Here is a 13,393-nt window from a genome sequence, read left to right on the forward strand (position 1 = left end):
TGAATCTGGTATATCTGCAGAGATAGGCAAAATACCAACAGCTGACAAAGCACAAACACAGCTCATGTTGCAAAGTTGTAATTAGTTAAGGTTTATGAATGAATATTGCAAGCATTTGATGTAAAATAAACATCAATACTATCATTAATAGGTCTAGAAAATGTGATAACACTGTGTTATTTCCAACATCAAAACATCATTCCAAAGCTGATGGTTTGAGAGTGAAATGTGGCCAAAAATAAACCCCATTAGACAAACCTTCACTTATCTTCAAATGTATTGGATTTGTCCATCACTGTTCATCCCAGAGTCAAATATGATGACAGTGCAGTGTTTACAGAGTGAAACATGCCCTTGCATTTCGGTTTATACTGAAAATACTTTATGCATACACCGTACAGTAGTTACACTGTAAAATGTTATTTTGTGGCTTAGTAAATTTAACCAAATAAAATGACTAAATTCTTGTGTTTTTTTAACCAAATTTGAGTAAAAATAACACAGAAAAGGTCATTCTAAATGATCACATTATTAAGTAAGCTCAACAAAATTTTATCATGTAAAATTTGTAAGAGGGACATTAACTTAATAATTTTGTATTGGAACTACTTGAATTATTTTAGTAAATATAACTTAATAGGTAGTGGGCTTGTACAGTGGGGCTTGAAAGTTTGGGCACCCTTGGTAAATATGAGCAAAATAGCATTAAAATAATCTATAAATAATTTATAAACTGTTCATTTTTATATGGCTGCAAAACCAAGTCCTGTTTAATTTGCCATACTGGAACTTTAAATAGGACTTGGTTTTGCTGGCATATAAAACGAAGAAAAGTATTTTTGACAGTAGGAACACAATATGGTTTTGGTGCACACATTGACTAAAAAGTGGTCCGTAGACATGGCAAATTAAACAGGACTTGGTTTTGCAGCCATATAAAAAAGAACAGTTTATAAATTATTTATAGATTATTTTTATGCTTTCTTTGCTCATATTTACCAAGGGTGCCCAAACTTTCAAGCCCCACTGTACAAGCCCACTTCCTAGTAAGTTATATTTACTAAAATAATTCAAGTAGTTCCAATACAAAATTATTAAGTTAATGTCCTTCTTAAATGCACTGCCGGATCCTCATTGTTTTGAACCTACTTTTATACCAGAGGTCCTGGACATCTTATTCAGACACATGGCTTCATGGATTATATCAAATACCAACACATAAAAAACTTGACTTGCTCTTCTAGAAATCTTATAATGGGCCATGGTAAAATCTTTTATCAAGACACTGGTTCAAAACAAACATCAAAATAAATAAAATAAAAGGGTCTCTGACACAAAATCAAGGTCTTGCCATAGCCATCCCAGTTCCCTGACCTGAACCATACAGAAAATGACTGAAGAGCAACATATGAAGGGTCTGGAGAAATTCTGTATGGAGGAATAATCTAAGATCAACTGCCATTAATTCTTCAACCTCATCAGACATTATAATATAAACTATGAGTTGGTATACTTGCAAATGGAGGTAGCAAAGAGGTTTAAATAAAGGTGTGCCCATATTTATGTCCAGTGAGTATAACAGAAAAGATTTATTTCTTAATGTAATTTCCCCGTCACTTTCAATTGTTTTACTTCAATGAAGCATATTTTTTGTGATTTTTTTTATTAAATCTTAAAAGAAGAAACATTATAGATTCTTTTTTTTATAGCTTTCTTTGCTCATATTTACCAAGGGTGCCCAAATTTTATGCTGGATTTACTTTAAAATACAGTGCATCATTTTTGCGTCCACTTTTTTGAACAAGTTTTACATGAAATTTTAAGCAATTGCTTAAAAAAAGCTTAAATTGCTTAAAAGTTCAATTAAAAACATACAGTATATAAAAAAGTGTATTTCAGTGTATTGTGCAGACACATGTATGAGTGCTTTGACAAATTCCTCTGAACTGCACTGCACACTGAATATGCAAAAACGTTTTTGCATTTGAGAGTCTTTAGAAGAACTAAAATAGAAATGTTTGCTTTTGGATTTGTGATGTTTTGCATATTCTGTGAGGTTTTGTATGCATGTTATTTAGAGAAAAAGAGATTTTGTTAAGTAAAAAATTGTGTTATGCATTTAAAAATTAATACATAAATAGATAAACCTGTACACACAGCTCTCTGGAATACTGTGATTGTCCACATTTCATAAATGTTTGAATTCCCCTGTATGATGTAATGAGACATATTCAAAGATTCAGAAACACCATATAACACTCATTCTTAACATCAGACGGTTTTCCTGCCATTTGTCTTCCCCTTTAAATGTTTGAAGAAGACATGGGAAGAAATGTTAGATAATGTGGATTTAATAAGGTATTATTATAAATAAGGTTTACACAGCGATGCCATAGAACCCTTTTTAGTTCCTCAAAGAACTATTTCGAATAATTTCTTTCATACGTTTTTATAATCTGAAGAAGTTATTTCACCTTAAAGAATCTTTTGTGAACCAGAAAGGTTCTTTAGATGTTAAAGGTGGTTTAAAAACATTTAGACAAAAAAGATTCTTCCATGGCATCGTGAAGCACCTTTAATTTTAAGAGTGTTGTCAGGTGATTTAATGTCAGGTTTAAAAAAACTGGAGCGCTCTTTTCAATAACGGTTTATTATAGAACCCTGTCATGGAAAATGACAACAGGTTATTTGTTTCCTGGTCTTCCGGTTCCTGTTATTAGAAGATATCAGCGTGCAGTGATGGTGAAGCATCAGAGAGGAGCTGTGAGGGCAGTAACGAACATGAGTTTGTTTCTGCTGCTTCTGCTGTCAGGTTGGTGTCATCATTTTCATCTGTTTTCACAAGTATATGTGTGCACATGCATTTATTTAAACATGTTTATTTTAACAGGACTACTGTGCAGTGCTTCTGGTTCTGATAGAAAGTACTTCTATATAGACATAAGAATGAATTGGACAGATGCTCAGAGTTACTGTAGAGAGAGATACACTGATCTGGCTACTGTAGACTCGATGGATGATGTGAACAGGATGATAAATACAGTGAATGATCGCTACATTGGATCAGTCTGGATTGGACTGCAGAGGGCTACACAGAGTCGCTGGGGTTGGTCTATGGGAGATGATACTGTTACACAGTATAGTGGATGGAGTCCAAACCCAACTCCTGGTAATGAAAAATGTGTCTATTTTACTAATGGATTTTGGTACGATTATCAATGCTCAGCATCTTTACACTTTGTGTGCTATGATAGTGAGTACTCAGGTTTCTTATCTGTACTAATATTCATTTTAACCGAGCAGAAGAGCTGATAGCTGATTCTTGATTTGTATTTCCCAATAGAAAATACTGGATATATCAGGAAACAGATTAATAAAACCTGGACAGATGCTCAGAGTTACTGCAGACAGTATCACACTGATCTGGCCACTGTCCGTAACTCGAAGGATCAGAACCAGCTTATTGCAACTGTTGGATATGGGCCATGGGTCTGGATCGGTCTGTTCTTGGACTCTTGGCAGTGGTCTGACCAGTGGAACCTCTTCTTTAGAAACTGGCCAGCAGGATACCCATCACAGACTACAGGATCTGGTGACTGTGCTGCTATGTCAATAACTTACTCCGGGAAATGGTTTCAGTATAGCTGTGACCTACAGCGTCCTTTTTTCTGCTATGAATGTGAGTACTTTTTTACTGAAAACATTAATCATCATAACAGTCATAACAACATAATTCCTGCTCTTTCTCAATGTGTTCAATTTTTATCTATTTATATAAGACTTAATCTTATTTAAATATATTTTATAGGAGAGGTATTTATTGTGTTCATATTATATCTGTGCATCAGAAAAGAAAGTCTATTCAAACTGAAATCTCATTGGTTTTCTTTACATTTATGTTTCATTTCTTTTGCCACAGGGCCCAAAACTCGACAGTATCACTACATAAATAAAAATCTGAATTGGTCAGAAGCTCAGAGTTACTGTAGAGCGAGATACACTGATCTGGCTACTGTAGACTCTATGAAAGATGTGAACATTATGACAAATATAAGAGATGTTGCGTACATTGGACCATTTTGGATTGGACTGAAGAGGGTGAGTCAGAGTCGCTGGGGTTGGTCTATGGGAGATGATACTCTTACAAATTACAGTGGATGGAGTTCAAACCCTGGTAATGACGAATGTGCCTATTTTGCCTATGGATTTTGGTACAGTAAACAATGCTCAGGAGTGTTATACTTTGCCTGCTACAATGGTAAGCAGTCAGTTTATTCAGTGTGTTAACATTCAGTTTATCCAAGAAGAGCTGAGAGCTGATTTTTATTTTCATCTGTCAATAGAAAGTACTGGATACATCAAAATAGAGATTTATAAAACCTGGAGAGATGCTCAGAGCTATTGCAGACAGTATCACACTGATCTGGCCACTGTCCGCAGCCCTGATGAGCAAAGTAAGCTATATGCAGTTGTTGGACATGGGCCATGGGTCTGGATTGGTCTGTTCAAGGACTCTTGGCAGTGGTCTGACCAATGGAGTCTCTTCTTTAGAAACTGGGCAGCAGGATACCCATCACAGACTACAGGATCTGGTGACTGTGCTGCTATGTCAATAACTTACTCCGGGAAATGGTTTCAGTATAGCTGTAACCTACATGGTCCTTTTGTCTGCTATGGATGTGAGTATATTTTTTTAACTGAAAACATTAATCATCATAACAGTCACTGAGAAACAACACAATTCCTGCTCTTTCTCAATGTATTCGATTTTATCTATTAATATAAGACTTAATCTTATTTAATTGTATTTTATCCCTGCTGAAAAAACCGCATACCAGCAAGACCAGCATATGTTGTGTTTTTGTGCTGGTTTGCTAGTGAACAACAGCTAAACCAGCATCAGCACCAGCATTAGCACTAGCTAAACCAGCACCAAACCAGCATTAGCACCAGCATCCCATGCTGGTCATACCAGCAAGACACAGCATATGTTGTGTTTTGGTAAGGGTGACCATACGTGCCATTCTTCCCGGACACATCCTGGCCAAGATTTCGGTGCGTCTTCTGGAAGTCGTATTTGTTGACTGGCCAGGACCCGTCCGGGAAGAATGGCAGGTATGGTCACCCTAGTTTTGGTGCAGGTATGCTGGTGACCACCAGCTAAACCAGCATAGACCAGCATAATTCCCATGGTGGTCCATGCTGGATAGGAGAGGAATTTATTGTGTTCATATTATATCTGTGCAAAAGAAAAGAAAGTCTTTTTAAACTGAAATCTCATTAGTTTTCTTTACATTTATGTTTCATTTCTTTTTACCACAGGGCCCAAAACTCGACAGTATCACTACATAAATAAAAATCTGAAATGGTCAGAAGCTCAGAGTTACTGTAGAGAGAGATACACTGATCTGGCTACTGTAGACTCGATTGTTGATGTGAACATTATGACAAATATAACAGATGTTGGGTACAATGGATCAGTGTGGATTGGACTGAAGAGGATGAATCAGAGTCGCTGGGGTTGGTCTAGGGGAGATGATACTCTTACAAAGTACAGTGGATGGAGATCAAACCCTGGTAATGAAGAATGTGCCTATTTTGCCTATGGATATTGGTACAGTTATCAATGTTCAACACAGTTATTCTTTGCTTGCTACAATGGTAAGTAGTCAGTTTATTGTGTGTGTTAACATTCAGTATATCTAAGAAGAGCTGAGCTTTGATTTTTATTTTGCATCTTTCAATAGAAACTACTGGATACATCAAAATAAATGATCGGAAAAACTGGACAGATGCTCAGAGCTATTGCAGACAGTATCACACTGATCTAGCCACTGTCCGCAGCCCTGATGAGCAAAGTCAGCTATATGCAGTTGTCGGAGATGGGCCATGGGTCTGGATTGGTCTGTTCAAGGACTCTTGGCAGTGGTCTGACCAATGGAGTCTCTTCTTTAGAAACTGGGCAGCAGGAGACCCATCACAGACATCAGGATCTGGTGACTGTGCTGCCATTTCAACAACTAACTCTGGGAAATGGGTTCAGCATAGCTGTGATCTACAGCATCCTTTTATCTGCCATGGAGGTGAGTTTCTTTCTCTAACAAACTAAATGCATCAAATGTAAAGACATTAGTCAGAATTCATGTTGTTTCTCAATGTTGTCACACCTGCTGTATTATAGACGGTTTCGTCGGACACACATGTGGTAACGCGATTACGCATCTGGTCAGAACTTTAATTCCGGTTTCAGTTCTTTTATTGGTCTGACTAGTTGCTAAACTGAACTCTTGAACATATACCTCGTCGAAAATAACAAATGTTTTGGTTTCACACATTTTACACTGCAACGTCAGCTCAATATCGTTTTCTATACGCTTTAGCTATGAAATATGAACTAAGGCAGGGTTCCCCAAATCTTACCCTGGAGGGCCAGAGCACTACAGAGTTTAGGTCCAACCCTAATCAAACTTGCCCACCTGTGATTTTCTAGTGATCATGAAGATCTTGATTACTGTAGCTTGCTCAGGTGTGTTTGATCAGGGTTGGAGCTTAACTCTGCAGTGCTCCGCCCCTCCAGGGTAAGATTTGGGGGAACCCTGAACTAATGTAATCTACTTTTTGTATATTTTGCTTGTGTTAAGAAACAAACAACTCTAAAAGGACTTTGTGTTATTTATTCTAAGCAGAGTTTAACGGATGTTACGTGTGTTCCTTTGTTTATGTTGTTACTGCTGAAACTGTCTATATGTGCGCAGTATAACAATTAAAGTGACTGTGAAATTGTTCTATAGTTGTTGTAATAAAATGATGGATTAGAAAAAGAAAGTCTTTACAATGGAGTTAATTTTTTATTTTTTTTGCCACAGGGACCAATCCTCTTTATCAACAGTGTAAGGCTAATGTCATATTTTGACTAAAGGTAGCCCCTCCCCAAAGATCAGCGACTATGGATGGAATGATCTTCTAAACTCTGTCTTGTCAGCCTCATCCTTCACAATATTAGAAAATAAATATTTAATCATCATTTGTGTGAATAGTTGACTGGAATGTGTTAAATGCTATGCCTATATAATGTATATGTATAAAAACCTTCTAATCTATCTCCATAAACAGGTAGTGTCTGTAGAATCATTGAAACTTTGTAAGGTGAAAGTAACTTTGTATAGCATTTCTCAAATTATTGCTTCTCTAAGATTAATCATTTTATTGTTTTTCCTTACTTTTTGTAGGTCACTTTAGAATAAAAGCATCTGCTGAATGTAAATGTCAGCTTTTACTCACTGCAACATTAAAACATTTCCTTCAGTTTTTGTCCTTGTTTACTTATCTTTTACTTTTATCATACTTAGTAGGAGATAGGATGTGAGGAAAGGAAACAATTCACAATTTGTGAAATCAGAAGTTCCCATTTGTTTTGTAATACACAAGGAGCATACATTTTCATGGACGGGTAACTTGTTTCTATAGAAAGGTTTTTGCATAAGACACAAAGCATTATTCCAAAGCAGTGGATTATTTTTTGTTAAAGAAGACAATTTGAATAACTGATAACTGTGCTTACAGCTCTTACTGTCACATTGAGAGTAATAGGCTAAAGGTTTTTAGTCTCACCCATAAAAAGCAGCTATTGGCTCAATTTAAAAAAATTGTCACATCTTGACATGCAGTCTAGATTCCTACATTTTAGAGAATTTGCAGGGGTCATCGCATCAAGAGTACAATGGCTGAGTCTCATCATCTCCCCTGGCAGGTACAGGTAAGTCAGGTATTTTGAGGTTAAATTCTGCTGAGAAAGACAAAATGCAAACAATCAATCAATCAATCAATCAATCTTTATTTATAGAGCACATTTAAAAACAGCCAAGACTGACCAAAGTGCTGTACATCAAATAAAACAATTAATCTCAATAAAAAAGCTAAGCTTGGTGACAGAAAATCAATTACATGGACTTGACAAACATGCACACATCACTACCTGATTATGGTGGCGTTTTCCATCTTTTAAATCAGAATGGAGTTGTGTAATTGTTTTCCCTATCTGAAATGAGTCTGATATATATATATTTGTCTGTTTGTTCCATGTTGTTCAATTATACCTTTTGTTGTTAGACAAAAAACTTCACAACTTATTTGCAGTCAGAGTTACCTTTTGTTTTTTTAAGAATTTCCCCCAAAACTTTGTTGTGGCTTAAGGCCTCCTAGTCTCATGCTGCATCATCAAACAGTCCATCTGATCAAACAGGTTTTTGTAGCATTAGCAGGGCCGGATTATCCATGGACAGGATTGGGCGAGTGCCTTGAAGCACCAGGCAATAGCTCCAGACTGCGACCATTTTTTTTAAAGCGTTTATGAAGTCTTTTTTTAACTGGGAAAGCTCTCAAATGGGCCTCAGCTGTATTGGTTCAGGACGATCAGTTATGTAATTCATTCTTTTATTTTTGCAAACAAATTCGGGAAGTTTTTGAATACCCGCCTGTGGGACGTGATGTTTCTATTTAGCTAGTTGATTTATGCCAAGGAACTCGTACCGCTGCTGAATATGCGGTCGATTTTCATACTATCGTGGCACAAAGTGGATGGAACGAGACCGTATTGAAACCAATGTTAAAACGTGGCCTACACCCTAAGTTACAGTCGGAGATTGCATGCAAGGATGTGGACATGGATTTACAACAACTCATATCTATGGCCATCCGCATTGATAATCTGCTTCGAAGCAGTCCCACAAGCCCATTTACTACCTCAATGTCTGCCTCAGCTGCTAATTCTCTAAAACCTGTCGAACCCATGCAGATCGGATTTATCAAACCATCCATTGAAGAACAAGTGCGACGACACGTTTACAAACTCTGTTTTGATGCATCCCACTAATCTGCTCAATAAATGTTTCACCCTCCTATTGACTATCACTTAGGCAAGCTCTGCCCAATGTGTTTCAGTGTTGATAGATACTGGATCTGGTCTAAATCTTATTTATTATGAACTGGTTGCAACACTCAACATGCCTGTAATTCCCTGCATACCACCTATCAACATTACCGCCATTGACAGTCAACCCATTGGAAAGGGTATCACACATCAAACGATCCCAATTTCAGTCAAGATTGGTCTGTTCCATTCAGAAACCAAGTCATTTTATGTCACAACTACACCTCAGCATCCAGTGGTTCTCGGAAATCCATGGCTAGCCATCCACGATCCACAAATCTCTTGGGGTTCCAGGGAACTTACTAAATAGTCACCGTATTGCCATAACGAATGTCTACAGGCTCATGTACAGTTTCCATTTTTATCCCCACGTATTGAAAGCCCTAAAACTAACGCACCAGTTAATATTCCCACAGAATATCTAGAATTCAAAGAAGTCTTCGGCAAAGCCAAAGCTGCCATGTTACCACCGCATCGCCCTTGGGATTGTGCCATAGACCTTATCCATTAACCATACCAGAAACACATGGCATGGAACAATAGATTGACGAGGCTTTGGAATCTGGTTTCATCCGTCTATTAACATCACCAGCAGCATCTGGATTTTTCTTTGTAGAGAAAAAGGATGGTGGTCTCCGCCCTTGCATTGATTATCATGGTCTGAATACTATGACGATCAAGAACAGGTACCCACTTCCATTAGTTCCTTTAACATTAGAACAATTACGTGAAGCTAACATTTTACTAAGCTTGATCTCCATATTGCCTATAACTTAATCAGGATCAGAGAAGGCGATGAGTGGAAAACTGCATTTGTTACCATTAGGGGGCACTATGAATACTCAGTGATGCCGTATGGCCTTTCTAATGCACCATCAGTATTTCAGTCATTCATCAACCAGATCTTCAGAGACATTCTAAACCACCATGTTATTGCTTACATTGATGATATTCTGATTTACTCGAAGACACGTGAGCAACACATACATCAAGTTCTCTCCCATCTATTGGCAAATCAGCTATGTGTTAAGGCAGAGAAATTTCACGTTTCAAAGTACCACGTTCCTAGGATACAGAATCAGTCACCATGGAGTGGAGATGGACTCTAAGAAGGTTGAAGCAGTTATGGAATTACAGAGATTTCTGGGATTCGCAAATTTTTATAGGAGATTCATCAGAAACTACAGCTCCACTGCAGCCCCATTCACGTCACCCCTTAAAGGTTACCACAAGAAAGTACTATAGACACCACAAGCCCAGACTGTGTTTGGTACCTTGAAGACCAGCTTTACCACTGCTCCAATTCTAAAACATCCAGATCCAACCGTTCATAGTGGAGGTTGACGCTTCCGACGTGGGCATCGGCGCAGTTTTGTCCCAGAGACATGGTAAGACTGGTAAACTTTATCCATGTGCTTTCTTTTCTAGAAAATTATCCACGGCAGAGAAAAATATGATGTGGGGAACAAGGAACTACTATCCATTAAAGAAGCGCTGTTGGAATGGAGACACTGGTTGGAGGGAGCTTGTTGTCCATTTCAGGTGATTACTGATCACAAAAACTTGGAATACATTAAGAGTGCGAAACATTTGAATCAAAGACAAGCAAGACGGTCACTATTTTTTACAAGATTTCAGTTCATAGTCACATATCGCCCAGGAAGTAAAAATGTTAAAGCAGATGCATTGTCAAGAAGATACGAATCTGAAGAAAATTCCTGTTGCCAAGGACCAATTTTACCATAATTTGTAATTGTGGCACCCATTCGTTGGGATATAATAGAGGAGATACAAACAGAGCAGCAAACTAAACCAACACCACCAGAATGTCCCCCATCACACCAATTAGTAATTCTTGTGAATTTGGATAAAACAAATTTTGGTTTAAATTTTGAAAAAAAAAGTTAGTTAAATTACAAAATCTGAAGGTATATCATTATAGACCAAGGTCTTGGCTGTTCACCAATTTACCAGTGCAACCTCCCCTGTTTGTATTTTTTTCATAAAATGTTTGTATTTTTCCAGTTATTACTCATACAGCGTTTACTTTAAGCCTAAATAGAAAAAGTAATGATTTTTTAATTTAATAAACATATTTTTGTATTAAGAGAGACTATTACTTTAATAACTCAACAACACTGAAGAAACTTATTGTAAGCATATTAATTTAAAACAAATAAAACTCCGTCTGACGGTGGTGACACTAATCTGATGGTGGTGACAGTGGCCTCATTACAACATACAATTCCAAATGTATACCACTCAAATCAATGGCTTCTTGCTTAAACTTTATGTAACTATTTGGTCCAAAAAATAACAATCCTGAGTGCTGTAATTAACAAATATCAAATCATAACTTCCTAAAATACATAAAACCTGACAAAAAAGAAAGAAAACCTGACGGTGGTGACATCTGACAGTGGATGAAAAAAACTTCCCTTTAAAGGAAATAGATGAGTTGTTCACATTAGCCATCTTGTTTCCCCTCTGTTGCTAGCTACATCAGACCTCTTGTCACGGAGTGACTTGGTACAGGCGGAACAAAAAAAATGGCAGAAATAGTTCCACCCGGACCGACTTCAATGAACACTCGGCCGGTTCCGGTCGACTCCGGGCAAAGAAATCAGGAATAATAGAGATCAGGTGTGTAAAGCGAATGTGGCGGTCAGTGATTGGGCTTTCGGGGGAAGAGGAGGCCCATAAATAGGGCGTCAAAGAAACTGGAAGCGTAAAGTTTTTGTTCTGGCGTGCGCTGGGAGTGAGGTGGAAGCTACCAGTTTGTTAGAAGAGACGTTCTGGTGTGGATTTACAGGCTGGGCGAAGGGAAGACGGATATTTGGGCTGAAAACGAACACAGAGATAAGTGCCAGATCATTCATTTCTGCAGTGCTGTTCGTGATCCGATTGTGTATGGTTTGGAAGAACTTGAGATGTTGGGAGGACATAGAAAGCGGATCTAAGGAGAGAAAGCGGAGACGGAGGAGAGTGAAGTATTCTGTTGGATAACGCTTCGGATAGCTGGGACATCTGTTACGAAGAGTGAGGTATTGTTCAGTTAAAGGAACAGTGTGACACGTTGGAACTCCCTCTGTTATTGTATTCCCATCCTTATTTCTGCTAATTCCATTGTCCAAGTTCATGTCTATGTAACAACATTAAGTGTTTATTCACCACCCAGTCTATTTTGAGGCTCTGTTGTCTGTGAGAGCTAGCTGAGGAAGAGAAGGATGAGTCCCAGGGTCGTGGCCTCTACGCTTTCATGTGCTGGCCTCTGCCTCTGTTGTTTGACTATTCAGGACTCCGAACCCGGGCCGAAGCTGTGACACTGACCTTATTCACTGTGAGTGTTTGGATTGCGGTGGGTGATTTTATTGAAGTGTGTGCACCTGGAGAATTGTAGTGCTGTGCTGTCGTCAGTGTCGGTCAGTTGTCAGATTCTAGGCCGAGGAAAGAGCCCTGTTTGTGAAGAGCCGAGTGGTGGCGTTGTACAGCCGTTTCATACATGTACACGACCGAGGGACCCGTCTGACCTTCCTCACCGTCTGGTGGTGGCGCTGAGGCTGTGTAAAGTAAGGGCTGACCTTGATTATTCAAAAGAGGGAGAGCTTGTGTTTACCTGTTGTGCTCGAAAATCCACTGGCTTCTTTTGTGCATAACTATTCGCCTGTTGAGTGCTTCCAGATGCCAGCTTATGCTTAAATGCCCCGCCCTGCTGTCTGCAGCGAAGGAGATCTGAAGCGGTTGGCCTTCCCGCAGCAGTGTGTTGCACAATAAGAACCTCCAGCTTGACTTACACACTGCTGTCTCCCTACTTCATTTCCACCGCCTTTGGGCCCGTGTGCTCATTCAAAAGCTGAAGCACCACCGCCCTGTGTTCCCCTCTGCTCCTCTTTCCTGTGTAAAGAGGAGAGAAAAGTCTAATCTTCCGCGGTATGTCTATCGGAGTTGATAATAGTGAATGAAATTGTGTGTTTTCTACTACCAGCTTGCAGGTCCCGAGCTAAGGGCTTCGTAATGTCATTAGACTGTTACACTGTGTGTTGGGAAGTCAACGCCTGGGTGTTCACCGTAAATCTACCTGCAAGTGGAAACAAGGATTTTGTTGTGTACACACACATCTCCTCCACCCGTCTGAACCTTGAAGGGCTAAAGTCCTGTGTATGCGCCCACCCGCTTGCCCGTAAGTCAAACTTACCTGAATACTTACCTGTATGCCTCCTGTCTGCCCAGAGCTAAGAGTTCAGTGTACTCGTCTGTATACCTCCTACCTGCCTAAAGCTAAGAGCCCAGCATACTCACCCGTATACCTCCTGCACGCCCAAAGCTAAAAGCCTAGTGTACTCGCCTGTATGCCTCTTGTCTGCCCAAAGCTAAGAGCCCAGTATACTCACCCGTAGACCCCCTTGTATGCCTGAAGCTAAGAGCCCAGTGTACTCGCCTGTACGCCCAAAGTTAAGAGCCCAG

At 38.9% G+C, this 13,393-nt stretch overlaps 1 protein-coding gene across 2 annotated transcripts; it reads left to right on the top strand.

Moving 5' to 3' along the window:
- The first annotated feature begins 2,724 nt into the window (after nucleotides 1-2,724).
- Nucleotides 2,725-7,770, top strand: LOC135767199 (macrophage mannose receptor 1-like). Of its 2 annotated transcripts, none has more exons than XM_065276850.1 (8): nucleotides 2,725-2,812; nucleotides 2,891-3,253; nucleotides 3,344-3,679; nucleotides 3,920-4,258; nucleotides 4,344-4,679; nucleotides 5,323-5,661; nucleotides 5,748-6,083; nucleotides 6,867-7,770. In XM_065276850.1, exons 1-8 carry the CDS (start codon nucleotides 2,740-2,742, stop codon nucleotides 6,911-6,913), a joined length of 2,169 nt encoding a protein of 722 aa, XP_065132922.1. In that variant the 5' UTR covers nucleotides 2,725-2,739; the 3' UTR covers nucleotides 6,914-7,770. The 2 variants fall into 2 exon arrangements, with proteins under 2 accessions (XP_065132922.1, XP_065132923.1); XM_065276851.1 differs by having other exon boundaries at nucleotides 2,891-3,169.
- The last annotated feature ends 5,623 nt before the right edge of the window (nucleotides 7,771-13,393 follow it).

Source organism: Paramisgurnus dabryanus, chromosome 6 (genome assembly GCF_030506205.2).
Source record: "Paramisgurnus dabryanus chromosome 6, PD_genome_1.1, whole genome shotgun sequence".
Classification (NCBI taxonomy): domain Eukaryota; kingdom Metazoa; phylum Chordata; class Actinopteri; order Cypriniformes; family Cobitidae; genus Paramisgurnus; species Paramisgurnus dabryanus.

What these genes read in the sequence shown, in the direction of transcription:
- LOC135767199 (XM_065276850.1), top strand. Translation starts at nt 2,740, where the DNA reads ATGGTGAAGCATCAGAGAGGAGCTGTGAGGGCAGTAACGAACATGAGT. An exon ending in TCCTTTTGTCTGCTATGGAT is followed by an intron (nt 4,680 to 5,322) that starts GTGAGTATATTT and finishes TTTTTACCACAG; the next exon opens with GGCCCAAAACTCGACAGTAT. An exon ending in TCCTTTTATCTGCCATGGAG is followed by an intron (nt 6,084 to 6,866) that starts GTGAGTTTCTTT and finishes TTTTTGCCACAG; the next exon opens with GGACCAATCCTCTTTATCAA.